At 39.5% G+C, this 14612-nt stretch overlaps 1 protein-coding gene across 3 annotated transcripts in view; it reads left to right on the top strand.

Annotated features, from left to right (window-relative positions):
• WDR72 (WD repeat domain 72) overlaps positions 1-12602 on the top strand; it is a 243332-nt gene extending 230730 nt beyond the window's left edge. For 2 of the 3 annotated variants that reach the window (XM_008268981.4, XM_051822363.2), the window contains 2 exons: positions 2134-2238; positions 7515-12602. In XM_008268981.4, coding sequence (XP_008267203.3) covers positions 2134-2238; positions 7515-7570 — 161 coding nt within the window. In that variant the 3' untranslated portion in view covers positions 7571-12602. Of the gene's footprint in view, positions 1-2133; positions 2239-7514 lie in introns of those variants that run through there. The other variant, XR_011380912.1, reaches the window with a different exon arrangement.
• The last annotated feature ends 2010 nt before the right edge of the window (positions 12603-14612 follow it).

Below are 14612 nucleotides of genomic sequence, written 5' to 3'. Positions count from 1 at the left end.
CTTCTAAATGTTTGGTACTTAATATTTGTTAGACAATTAGATGAATGGATGAAAGTTTCAAATTATCAAAGAACAGTATACAGAATGATGGGTACAATCCAACTGACCAAATAAATGCCTCACTGGCATTTAGCAATGAAATTAATATGATGAATTTCTTCTTATAAACCAATATTCTAGAAAGTTACCAAGAAAGATAAATATAGGTAATTAAAAACAAGGCTGGAAATCTTGACAAGTATTATTCTATATGACTTTGATTTATTTACCTATCCCAATTAAACCTTTCACAGCAATCTGTAGATTCAAATTATGAAATGTTGTTAACCTTGAGCAAATTAAAGACAGCTACTTCAGTAACCACTTATGTCATCCCTGTTGCTCCAAGTCAAAAACTCTTATCACCATTAGACAAACAGGCATCTTTGGCCTCAAGTAGGGCTCAACAGGACACACAGAGCTAGCAGAAACACAACTGAAAGCACATTCCTCTAAGGCAGCGAGCATCCAGTGTACTGCCTGGGCTTTTTATTCCTCTCAGAAATCCTTGCAGGATACCTTCCATGGCCCAGGCACTGTTCTACAAATATACAGGGCACAGAACTGAGTAAGACAGACATTGTGTCTACTTCTGTGTTTTTAAAAAATGCTCCAAATTAGGTTTATTTTCTTAAAATAAGAATTTCCTACATTTCCCATATTTTGTTTCCAAATGAGGTTTTAGAGAAGCAGTGAGTTCACATTATGCATGTGTTTCCGAAGAGCAGAGTAGAAAAGGACTTCACGAAGTCTGTGGGAAAAAGAGAAGCAAGTTTTTTTTGCAAAAAAGATTTTGAAGTCCATGCAAATTTCTCCATAATACACATATTCCATGGATTTTTGGATGCCCTGCTCATAGTATCTGTGACCCCAGGAGGTTAGTGAAATAGTCTGGAGAGAATGTTTGAGACTAGTAGCATAACTCTTGGCCATTCAAATTTCTACCTATGGGAGCCTCAGGTTATGGCCTCAATGTAGTTTCTTCTCCATTCGCACAAGCAGGGCAGTGTGGCAGGTGCTTGGGCCTTGGGTGGGATGCCTCTGTGTCCCATATCCAGTATGTGAGGGAACAAGCTCCAGTCTCTGCACTGCCTGCTGGTCTCCTAGTGGATATTTAGTTAACAGCAGCCCTGTGCCAATAAACGTAGTTCATGCATGGTTATATATCTTATTTATGGCTTATAAACATGTTATGTGGATCTAAGAGGTACTGGTAGTGTTACTTCAGCACCTTATGCTAGATGAAAAGTGCATGTGCTCAATAATAAATACACATGTATAACATTTGGCTTTAGACAAGCAAGTGTGACATAATTCACGTTACTAGAGGTTGGCATTGTTTGAGTTTCTTCTAAGGCAAATGTGATATAGGAATGTTATCTTAAGTTGGACCAGTTATTTTTCTAACTTCTAGAAAAATGCAGAAACTTCAGTCTGTTTCTCCAACAGAATTAGTGGATATATGGTAGTTCAGAGGAAATATAAGCCCTCTCCTTATGGTCATTATTCTTACTTAGGAAATAGTATTTCCTGACAGGTTGTCTGCAGACCTACATTCAGAATACCAGCCCTCCTTATTACTGTTTTCAACCCACCATTCCACATTTCTAGATGTAGTTTCTATAGGACTTTTCTACGTGTTTGGTACCATGGTTTTTAATTCCACACAAGAGACCAACATATACGAAGTGTTTATTAGCTATCATTTGCACGAAAAAAATAAACCATTGCCACGAGTGTGGAGCTGGTCTTTCTAAATGGGTTGTGTTCTTGATGTGTCCTGTTGCCATCCTTTGACTACATTGTTTTAGATTTCCGCACTGGAAATACAGTTTCTACTTTGGAAGGATCACTTTGTTACTTTGTAGCTTTTAAGCTGATGCCATGAACTTCTTCTAAGATAAAGTCTCATCTATAGATTTTAATTAATTACATATCTGCCAATAAATACTTAGAGGATACATTTTATTTCAATTTATTATTTGTGTTTACATTGTGTGTGTGAAAATATCTGTGGAATAAAAGGAAATGGTTTAATGGTGTTTACCGGTCCTTTTTCATTGCTCTCTTCTTCCTTTTCTCCTTTTTAAATAGCACCAGCCAGTCCAGTCAAGCATGGCAACAACTCCAGCTCGGCAAACTTCCAACACACTGAGGACACGCCTGACAGAGGTGTCTTAGAAGCATCTGAGAGTCCAGGTGAAAGCCATTTAAAAATGGTCCAGTATAAAATGATAAATCTGACAGAGCTTTGGGGTCCTTGGAAGGGGGTGGGGGGAGAGGCCATTGTAATGCTGTTTTCTCTTAGCAGCTGCACTGTCAAATTAATGGTCACCTCCAGAGGTCACGGTGTGGAGCTGTTATCTTTTCCTCTTTCATCAGGAATTCAGTTGGAGGAAGTACAAAGGCTTTACGACTGAGAAGGGAGGCCGACACTATTCGTTCATTATCATCAATTGTAGGCTAAACTGGTTAATAGAGGCACAGTGAAAACTGGAAAATGGCAACATTGTAACTATTTCCAAGAATGGGAGCTAAGAAAAGTCAAGCCCAAGTGGAGAGGTGTAGACAAAGAAACTGTCTTCATTACCGTTCAATTTACCCTTCTAAAGACTAACAGGACTCTAACTGGAAGGAGAGGGTTTCAGCAGCAAAGTAGTGGTTCTTTGACTGTTTTATACACACACACACACAAAAGCAAATAGTAAAATAGCATCCCTTTCCCACACAATAAATGCACTCTACGTCCGAGTTACTTCAGTTGATTTTTTTTTTTTTTGAGTACACACAATGTTGTGGCATTTATTTTTTAACATATGGAAAGAATACACAGAATTATACTGGCAAGATACAGCCAGGAACACTGGGCATGAATTGTTATTTTGTTTTGCTTTGAAGCATGTGTAGTCTTAATAACTGATCAATTCACGAGAAAGTAATCTTGTAACAGTTGAATGACATCCCTAAATCACTACAAAACCCTAAGGTGCTAGAAGGAACCTTATGAGTTGAAAGGGTTAAACATCTCCCTCCCCTTAGTATTTCTCTTGTTTTTAACTGTCTGCTATGTACCCTCTCCCCTCTCCCATCTTTGTGTGCCGATCCATGTATCATAGTTTTGATTCATCCTTTCTGTGGCCTGTCAGCTTAGTTAAGAGATTTCCAAATGTTGTAGCTCTCACTGACAGGGGGCAGATGCAAACAGTCCCCCGATCCTTCCCTGAGGAGAGCAACCGGGATTTAATTTTCAGTGAAAGGTGCCGTCTGCAATCTATGTCAGGTCCCCTAAGTCATCTCGGAACCGTTCCAGGCCCAGTGGCTATGGCACTGCGTGTCAGCCCCCTCGACTACACCACTATTGCCCCAAAGATGAACTACTGCCATGTGCCCATTCTCAGCTGTACCTCTGCTTCTGTTTCCCATGGAATTGGAAAATTGCTTCTTTAGCAAGGACAGGCACTTTGAAAGAGCAAATTAACCCCACCCCCACGACAATATCTCCAAGAAACATGTAGGTTATATATGTCACTCTAAGTAAGAGGGCAAAGGAATTAGATTTCTATAATGAACACTATTTAAAAATTACTTTTAGTTTGGACCAAAATCCCTATTGTTGACTAGGTTTTCAAAGTATCTGAATAGTTTTCTATCAGTCACTTTGTCAGGCACTTAAAACCAAGTTTTTACCTATGAGTTCAATATTTTTCAGAGCGCATCAGCCTTATACTGTTTCAAAAGTAGAATTTCAATCATCTCCTAATGTGGGTGGGATTGAAGCGAGATTTAAGTATAGCATATTATTCTTTTGTTTCTACTCATCGGACATATCAGAAAAAAATTAGAAAATCTAGGTACCACTCAAGCATCTTTAACTTAAAAAGTGAGTACTATTCTCTACTTGGGACATCATTAAGCTTGTAATAAAGAATGAATTACTCTGGCTTCTTCTTCTGTCCAGTCCTGCATTTTAAGACATCTTGCCTTATAGACCTAGAAACCTCTGGAGACTTCACTACTGGTCTCACTGCCTTCCACCGAGAATTTGTGGCTTGGTTGTCATGGAGACATCGTATTTCTCCAAGAATTGCTCATATTGATCCGTGGCCAGGCGTAAATGGCCAAGCGAGTGTGCGGAATAAAGGGGGCTGGGCAGTCCTATGAAATGACCAGGGCTTGTGGGTTGGAAATAAGCTCATAGCAAACACTTAGGTAAAAAGAAAGCAGCAGTTTTGTTTTGTTTCAGGATTTCTCTCCGCACTTTGGGCCATTGTCCTCTTGCACTGTGAACTGAAAGAAACTTGTTAGTCACTTGTCATGTCAGATCTTTGGTGCTTGTCCTGACACAGCTGTCAGCCTTCCAGCTCTGTGCAGTTCAGGGACACACAAAGAGGCGGTGACATGAATTATTTATTGCTCCTTGTGTGGATAAAATTCTGTGATAAGAAATTAAGACACTTCTGACAGAGGTGCTTGTTTAGTAAGAAAGATTTTGATGAGAGAGTGCATTTCCTTGAAGTGGGAGCGTGCAAGACACAAGATGGGTAAAACGGAACATGAAGGAAGATAAGTCATGTATTTCTGCTATATATGCTTCTGTGGACTCTGAACATATAAATGTCTACTTTTCAGAGCCTGAAACTTTAACCTCAAAATATCAAGTCCATCAAAGGTGTAGGGGCTCTGAACCTGCAAGCCTTATTCTGGTGGTTCGGTGACCTCTCCTTACCACATGTGAGCTGCGTTTCTCTAGAACATTTTAACCACCTTGGTTAGTGGAATAGAATAGAAAATTGGATTTCTAAGTGCTAATAATATTTGGGAAGAGGTGCTAATATTTGGCCGAGGTGCTTCAGTGCCTAAACTGAAAGTTGTGTTCATGTACTGTTTATTCGTTGTAGGGAGAGCAGCAATTTCACATTTGTATACATCATCCTTACCTTTTCATTTAGAATATTGTCACTCATCTAAAATTCCTTTTAATGTTTCCATGTATATGTAAAGTCCTCCAGTTACAAAGTTGGATGTGATCAGTCTTGGAGCTTGAATGGATAGTGACATTATGTAGCTTTTTCCCATGTGCTGCTAAATGACTGATATATTACATCATTTTCAATGAATAGGCCAGCTGATTCAACAGCATACGGAAAACCAAAACAATCATTTCTTCATACAAGAATGTCTTTCCTATATTCCTTCCAGATAAAGTCTTTTCTTCACAAGATCCCTGAACATTGTACTTGAGCCCTGACAGCTTTTATATTGCTAATGCCAGCTTATTTTCAAGTGCAGAAAGGAAAGGGGACATAAAGGTGAATTTGTTATTTGAAATGTTGATTGTATTCATGACATTTAAAAACTATCAAATTTTTATAATCTATGTAAGCTAGAAAAATTGACTTAATGAATTGATCTTTGTCTGCAATGGATTTTCACATCCGTATGCAGATTGTTTATTTTTACATTGGCATCACTCCTCAGTACGCATTTAACTGGGATGATCCAGTTGTAAATAGGCTGCAGGCTGCATATAGGTCACAGTTTAGATGCCTTATGGAGTGGTTGTTCACCTGGTCCCTAGAGTGATCTACCTTATTCATCATGCCACTGTGACCTCTTTATTGGTTCAAGCTGTATACCCAGGTGAGTGCCTCGAGTCCATTAAGGTTGGCAAAGCACCTGTCAACCAGAGCATGCCTGCTCCTTTGACCCTGCTAGTGGGCCTGGAGGTCTTGTCTGATGGGGGGAAAATATCCCTTAGTAGTGTCTCTTCTATGGAATAATTCATTAGCCAAGAGTTTTGACTCACAGGTGAATCCCAGATTGAAGTTTCCATCTTCAACTCTGAAATCTACTTGCTCCTTTACTGGCATTTATACATTTCCGAAACCTGTGGGAATACCTTTGATGTCTAGTAATAGAAGCACTGACACAACATCACGAACTTGCAGCTCCCATTTCTGAGATGCCAGGGCCATTAGGCTGGCTGGCTTTGGTTCTTTAAGGCCTGTTGCCTCTGAATCTGAATGTTATCACAAAAATAGTCCAGCTGAGTATTTCGCTGGTTAACTTCATTTCCTACAGTCTTCATTCTATAGAATATCTTCAAAACAAACTCATTGTTGCCAAGTATCTTTATGTTCATCATACTCATTGTCATAAAAACAAACTTAGTGTGACATTCACAATTTCTATGCCAGCGTTCAGACCAGGCCTTGAGCTTTCTTCTTATTGACTTGGAAAATTTTAAGTGTGTTGTCCTTTGTACCTTGTAAAGTAAAAGTGGCATCAGCTGAAAACAGTGGCAAGAGGGCTTGAAGTCCCCCAAAATGCATTTGTATAAGTGTCTTTCCATCTTTCTGAAGTAGTTTATAATCAGTCTGCATTCTGCCATTAATAGAACATTTTAGTGGTTTTTATATAGCGTGTTATGTGTGTGGATCTATATACATCATTGTCAATCAATATTACATTTGCATGAATCTGATGAACAAAACTGGATTTCTCACTCAGTTTCCAGGGGCTAATTCATTGTGCAAAGCCAAGCTTGATTTTTCCTTTTACTATTCTGGCTCATGAATCACCAGCAAAAATGAGGTAACAGAAAGTAGGACAGATTCAGCACTGGAGTGTTGGAGATGGCCGATGATGATGCATGAAGCAGAAAGAATGTGGAATGTCTGAGCAGCCCATCAGTCTTAGCCATCAAGAACGTGCCTCTTAGGGTTAGTGCTGAAAAAGTGTTCTAGAAGGAAGAATGATTTCAGTAGTACAGTAGCTCTTTCTTCAAGTTGTTTTAACAACATCAATATTTCTAAATATTAATAGCATCCATAATTCTATTAATTTACTCAAAGAATATTCAGGCATCAATGCAATCACTTAAAAAGCATGCAAAAGTGTTTTCATAAGATGTACATACATGTTCACACATTTATACACGTTATTAGTTTAAACAAAATCAACATTTTCAGTTTTCACCAATAGGAATGGTAATTTACTATTCAGGGTCACTTTATTAATATAACTCCACTTAAAAACTTAAGGTACAGTACTCCAGTTGGTTACTGAAAATAATTTACATCTAGTGAGATCCAGTTAGTCTTAGAAATAAGTGTTTGTTGTCTACAATGCAAACCACATTAATGTTTATAATTAGTGCTTGATCCTAAAACTGCAGTTTCAAGTTTGTTTAGAGAAATCTGCAATTTAGAGAAATTTACTAATTCCATAGCAAATTCATCACCTTTTTCAATTACTTTAAAAATCCAACTTATTAGTGAGAAATTAAAGTTTCCTGGTTTGTAAAACTGTTAACATACTTCATTTCAAGATTATAAATCATGTAGAAATTACAGGCAGTACCTTTACCTCATGATTTTTCCTTCATTCCTCCCTTCCTCAACCCCTTCTCTCATTCCTTTCCTTTTCTCTTTCCATCTCATTTTATAACCCAGAATGTGTTTTTTTCCTTCTAGGTGGGCCAAGACATCACTCATGGATACTAAAGGTGTGTTCCTGCAAGGTGTGCTAAATAGTGTCTCAGCTGTAGGAATTGGATTTGGACAAACTAAGAAACCCCAAACATGTTTTTGTTCATCACTGTATAGAAGCAATGTTATTGGTCAAGTTATTATGCTGTAGTGGCTTGGCTATTTCTTGAGTCTGAGTACATTCAGACTATAGTTACTGCTTTAAAAGAGCTCACCTGCTTTTAGAAAATCATTGTACAAGTCATTCAGTACACCTGCTTCTTTCAGTATTTCCAGTAAGGAATGCTAGCCCACAGATGCAAATTTAACACTATTTTCTTGTGTTTTCCTTTATCTCTTCAGTCCTGGAATTATATAATCAGCCACATTAAAACCAGCATAACATGATACTTTAAAATTGATTGGTGCTTCCATGTAGTTAAACTTAAAACTTTTATAGGTTAGGACATTTGTTTAGTGGAGGCTTATATGCTCCCTAACCATGAAATGTCAGCAGGGAGCCAGTGGGTCCCCTGTCTCCAACACTCCAGGCCAGACTTGAGAAAATGCTCAGTATCACTAGCTATCAGGGAAATGTAAGTGAAAAACCACAACGAGGTTTCACCTCACCCCAGTTAGAATGGCTCTTATCCAAAAATCAAATACCAAATGCTGGTAAGGATGTGAGGGAAAAGGTACCCCTAATCCACTGCTGTTGGGAATGTATACTAGTATAGCCATTATGAAAGAGTATGGAGATTGCTAGAAATCTGAAAATAGATCTACCATATGACCCAGCCATCCCACTCCTGGGAATACACCCAAGGGAAGTGAAATCAGCATATGAAAGAGTTGTCTGTACCCCTATGTTTATAGCAGCTCAATTCCCAATAGCTGAGAAATGGAATCAACCCAGATGTCCATCAACGGATGATAAAATGTATATACACACGCACAATGAAATACTACTCAGCCATAAAAAATCCTGTTTTTCACAGCAAAATGGGTGCAAATGGAGACCATTATGCTTAGTGAAATAAACCAAAGCCCAAAAAATAGTGTGGTTTCTGATTTGTGGTAGTTCATGTAGAGTACAAAAAATTGTAAGTGTAAGTGAAATTGACATCTATGACTATTGTTTATAACCATTATCTATATATTCTTATGGAACACTGGCCTTTTTCTACTTTAATAGTTGAACACTGTGCTTAGTGGAACATTAAGCCTGTGATTAATTGAAAATGTTTTCACAAGATCAAAAGAGCAAAGTGTCATTATATCCTTAGAGTTCTATGAAATACATGTAAATTTTATGAAAAGTATTGTAATATTGTCAACCAGTTGTATGTAATCAGTTAGTCCACATGTGATGACAGTGTGACAGTGGCCCATCTTGTTCAGTCTAGTCAACTTGGACTTCTAGTGACATTGAAGCTAAGGTATTTAGCTGAAGATTTATCTAGTTGGCCCATCTTTGGCTAAACACTGATCTAGATGTGAACTGGGAAAGAGATCTACTTATATCACAAGTGATCCCTTTGAATATAAACTTAGGAATTCTCCCACAAAGAAGCTTGACTGGAAGGGATTCTGTAAAATTTATGAAGCAAATGAAATAAGAGTATGCATTTATGAAGTAGCCTTTAGTGATCTGATGTATTTACTTGAATTTATATGGTCTAATTCCTTGATTTAAATAAAATCAAAGATAATTTTATGTATATGTTATGAATGCAAATATTACCTTAGCCATAGGAAAATGAAGGCAGAGTATTAAATATGTGATACAGCTCTAATAGGGAAATTCTAGTCACTTCAGCTCAACAGGTATTTGAGTATCCCTGCAGATCCTATGCCGGGAGGCAGTGGGAAGGAGATGGAGATTAGAGAATTTGTATCTGAAATGCCATCCTCTCTGCCTTAAGGAGTTTATAATTAGTGGTCAACCTCAGTAATACAGAGTGCAGACATCAAACGGCTATGACTTTTCAGTTAGATCAGAGTGTGCATTTTGTTTCCTAAACTATGATGCTACTACTTGAAATTACTTTTGAGTTGTTTAGAAATTTTACATGCTGTTAATGTAAATGACAGAAAATCATCACCCTTTTAAAATGATATTACCTCTGTCTCCTTCAGGAATAGCAAAAAACCATTTGAAACAAATTTTCAAATAAAGCAAAGTAGCGAACTAAGCAACTGAACATGTTTTATTACAGTCTGTAGTGGCTCTCAAGGCCATTAGAAGGAAGGAGGACTTTCAAAAATATTTTGAGGGGGCCAGTGCTGAGGCATAGTTAGCCAAGCTTCTGCCTACAGTGCCAGCATCCTATTTGGGCACTGGTTCCAGTCCCAGCTGCTCTTCTTCTGATCCAGCTCCCTGCTATGGCCCGGGAAAGCAGAAGATGGCCCAAGTCCTTGGGCCCCTGCACCTATGTGGGAGACCCAGAAGCAGCTCCTGGCTTCGGATTGGCACAGCTCTGGCCCTTGTCTCTTCCCCTAACTTTCTCAAATATAAAAATTATTTTGAATGATGTCAACATCAGAAGAGCATATGTTTTCTAATGGGAGAAATTTGAATTAAAAATTCGATGGTCAAGTTCCTGTTCATTTAAAATAATCTTCAGGGGGCAGATGTTGTGGCACAAGAGGTAAAACTCCCACTTAGGATGCCCACATCCTGTATTAGATGCCAATTTGAGTTCTAGCTACTCCACCTCTGATCCAGCTTACTGCTGATGTGCCTGGAAAGGCAGCAGATGGTGGCCAGTACTTGGGTCCCTTCCATCAGCATGGGAGACTCAAATGGAATTTCGTGGTCTTGACATCAGCATGGCCAAGACCTAGCTGTTTGGGCAGTTGGGGTGTGCATCAGTGGATGGAAGCTCACCCCCCCCACCTTCTCTGTCATACTACCTAATTAACAAAAGAAATAGGGTTTAACAGTTGTCATATTTAGCATTTTTTCTAGAAAGCAAAATTTGATAATTAGTTTGATGTTACTAACTATGGGAAATTATAACTAGCATAACCCTGATATTCCTGAATGAAAATGACTTTTTGGCCTCACATTGGGGACACTCAACTATAAAACTTTAAGTAACTTAAAATACACTTCATCAAAATGAATTCTAGAGACTATCATTAACTATCAAAACTTTTAATTCTTGAAAATTGAAGTTCTAGATATTTAAATAATGCTTTCCAAATATCCTTGCACAACTATACTATGACACAAACCCACTGCTGTTTTAAAACGACTTGTTTATGTTATGCCCACCATGTTCTAGTAATTTGTTTTTAGCAGACTTGAAATAGCCATACATTGAGTGAACCCTATGGTTGACTACTTGGTAACATAACTAACGACTCAACACAGACTTCCTCTTAGTTAGGTGGTTGTTTTGTGCACCCAGCATTAGGTAACCACTATTTGCAATAGTGCACAAGTTTGTATTCAGTCTCCCAATTCTTCCGTTGGTATAATAAACTTGTAATGAATTATTTTTTGTCTTTGGGGTAGCCATCTTTACACCCCTGGATTTTATGTTTTGTGGTTACAACTTGGCTGTATTGTATTTTGCCTAACTATGGAGAGCAGAGTTTAGAGCAGCATAAGCTTGCTGTGTGCTTCTCAGAGCCTCCTGTCCTCACCTGCACCAGAGAACTTCCTCACAGATGGCTCAGAGAGCAATCTGTAAAATGCTATTAAGAAAAATGTATAGTATTATGGATAACACTGTTCAAGACACAGCCTCCAGCCTCAGTCTTATTTTAGAAACTGAGTCAGGGGCCGCTGCTGTGGCTCACTTGGTTAATCCTCTGCCTGCGGCACTGGCATCCCATATGGGCACCAGGTTCTAGTCCCGATTGCTCCTCTTCCAGTCCAGCTCTCTGCTGTGGCCCAGGAAGGCAGTGGAGGATGGCCAGGTCCTTGGACCCTGCACCTGCATGGGAGACCAGGAAGAAGCTTCTGGCTTCAGATCAGTGCAGTGCCGGCCGTGGCGGCCATTTGGGGAGTGAACTAATGGAAGGAAGATACATTCTGTCTGATTCAGTTTCTTTGACAGTTACAAAGTCCCTTTGAATATTTCATTGTTGGAAGTAAGTTTGACCTTCAGTAGCATTTGGGTAGACTTTTCTGTCCCTATAAACTTTCAAAACTTAAGTGTCTTAGTACTTTTAAGTATCCCAATGCACATTTTTGAAAAGGTACTTTCAATTTCAGAGAGCACATTGTAATAACTGAAGTTTATAAAAATTAAGTTTTATGCCGTGTGTTGAAAACGAAGGCTAATACGTAGCTACAGTTGATTTGAGTCTGATTTGAGTCTTAGTTCCACAGAATGGGCTACTTTTCTGTTGGATGTATCTCGATGGCTGCATTATTTTAAAGCAGTGGTATTGTGATTCTTCACACAATGTCTATGTAAATTTCCCAAAGTTGTGTTTAATTTCATAAAAGTCATTCCTTTGTAAATATTTGCATACTAGTATTTAACATTTTCAAAATTAGCTGCAACCAAAAAAGTTGTGATGCTTGTGGCTGGTGTTGTAGCACAATGAGGTAAGCTATTGCCTGCAATGCCAGCACCCTGTATTGGAGTGGTGGTTGGAGTACCAGCCTCTCTGCTTCTGATCCAGCTCCCTAATGTGACAAGGAAGGCAGTGGAAGAGGGCCCAAGTATTTGGGCTTCTGCCACCTACATTGGAGACCTGCTTGGAATTCCAGACTCCCGATTTCAGCCTGGCTGTTTTGGCTATTTGGGGAGTCAACCAACAGATGAAATATGGCCCACTTTCACCCAACTCCTGGAGTCTGTGTGGCAACTCCGCGCTTCTTGCCCCTTCTTGCCCCTTCCACGCTCCCTCTCAGAATGAATCCTCCCAGAAGAAATCAACTTCAACAAAAAGCCACTCTAAATTGCTACTGGTTTGTTTTTTTCTCCCAGCTTCAGCCATCACAGCTTTTGTTCTATGCTTCAGCATTTGCCTATCACTTGTTTTAGAAGGTTTTTGGTTTGTTTGTATATATACGTTGTGTATATCCTTTTCACTCTGCTTTTCAAATAAATTTTTTAATTTCCAAGTGAATATTTTCTTGAGTAGATGTTCTTCTGGTGAAGTTACCTGGCATCATACAGTGCCCCGCCCTCCCAATCACTTTGCTCTGGAATATGGTCAACAAGGATGCTACAGATAGTAGGGCTAAGACAAAGGTAAACCAGAAAGGACAAATCTCCCAGGAAGAACATGCCTATGGGAGCTTCCCTCCAGCACATGACCCTCTGGAGATGGCTTATGTCACTTCATCTTGCTAGCAGGGCAGGGACCAAGGTGAGGCTGCCCTGGCACAACCCCTTCACTGTGGACTCTCATCCTGACCTCTCAAATACTGTCTTTCCCAGAAATTTTAATATGGATTTTTTGCAATTGTCTTGTTATTTTAATATGTGACCTGATGTTTTTTCTATTACTTGTTGGTCTTGACCCTGTTCATGAAGTCTAGCATAAATCCACTTTTACCCTAGAAGGCATACTGCAGGTGATTTAGACTGATAACTACACCATGAGCTTCATTATAATTGATTCCAATGCTAAGTAGTAGTTATTTTAATAATATGCAAAAACTAAAACCATAGACCAGCAAAATATGGGACATGGATCACTCCTAAAGGTATGCAGGAAGGAATGGCGAGCATGTTTCTTGACATTGTTTCTCCAAATGCTGTGTTTTTTTTTTTTTTTAACTGTTGTTTGTTCCAAAAAATCTAATGGATGAAGGCGTGTGTGCAACTCAGAGTTCCTTTTGGTACCAAACCAGTAACAAAGGACTGTGATTTCTGGAAGAACTGGTTTGAATCTTGCCTCTGCCACTCATTATCTATGTGCTTTTAAGCAAAATAGTTAACTTCAGTGTTCTCTTTAACGTATTTTCCCCAGAAACCTTTTGAGGTATACAATCACGCATTCCATGAATACAACTTTAGGAATATCAGCCCTTCTTCCTCCCCCTCTCCTATTCTCATTCTTACTTTTTCTAAGACCTAGTTTCAGTTAACTTTACTCTTTAGAGTTAATCTTACACATATAAACAGTTAAACAGCTGTTTTTAAAAAGCCATTCCAGAGCATATTTTCTGTCATGAATAAAGGGAAGAGAATAACACAAACTCACCAGCATGGACTGGCTTATTAGGGAGTAACCCTGAGAGGGACCCTCGATCACTGTGAGACCCAGGGCCTTGCTTCCTGCACAGGCTAGGATTTGAAAGGCTGATTTTGAGCAAGAATTCAGGGGGTTTGGATCTGTACTCAGTTACTTAGGCAAGGAACCAAAAAGCTGTGGTGGAATGCGGTGAGAAGGTCCTGCCAAGATGGCCACTGACAACAGAAACTGCCTAACAGGCAGTGATTGGATGGCTTCGGAAACCACATGACAAGAGCCTGGCCAGCAGGCTATGAGTGGACGGTTTCAGAAACTGCCTGGCAACAGGCTGTGATTGGATGGCTTTGGAAACTGCCTGGCAACAGGCTGTGATTGCTTAGGGCATAGACCGCCCCTTGACCGGATTGGCTGCCTTGGCTACATAAGCAGCTGTAGCAACTGAAATAAGTGAGTCTGCGGGCTGCTCGCCTCTAGCCCACTTTCACCCAACTCCTGGAGTCTGTGTGGCAACTCCGTGCTTCTTGCCCCTTCCACACTCCCTCTCAGAACGAATCCTCCCAGAAGAAATCAACTTCAACAAAAAGCCACTCTAAATTGCTACTGGTTTTTTTCTCCCAGCTTCAGCCATCACAGCTTTTGTTCTATGCTTCAGCATTTGCCTATCACTTATTTTAGAAGGTTTTTGGTTTGTTCGTCTTCAACATTCTGAGAAAGAAGTGATGAGCACTGGTGTTGTCACTGCAGGTTAAGTCGACACTTGGGGACACTTGCATCCCATATCTTAGTGCTGGTTTGAGCCCTGGCTACTCTGCTTCCAGTCTAGCTCAGTGCCCTTCATGTATCCTTGGAGGCAGTGGATGGTGGCTTAAGTAGTTAGGTCCATTGCTGACCATGTGGCAGACTCAGTTGGAGTACCTGGCTCCTGGTTTAACTGGC

Source organism: Oryctolagus cuniculus, chromosome 12 (genome assembly GCF_964237555.1).
Source record: "Oryctolagus cuniculus chromosome 12, mOryCun1.1, whole genome shotgun sequence".
Taxonomy (NCBI): Eukaryota; Metazoa; Chordata; class Mammalia; order Lagomorpha; family Leporidae; genus Oryctolagus; species Oryctolagus cuniculus.
Note: the sequence above shows the minus strand (reverse complement) of the source record. Positions and strands in the feature narration are given on the sequence as shown.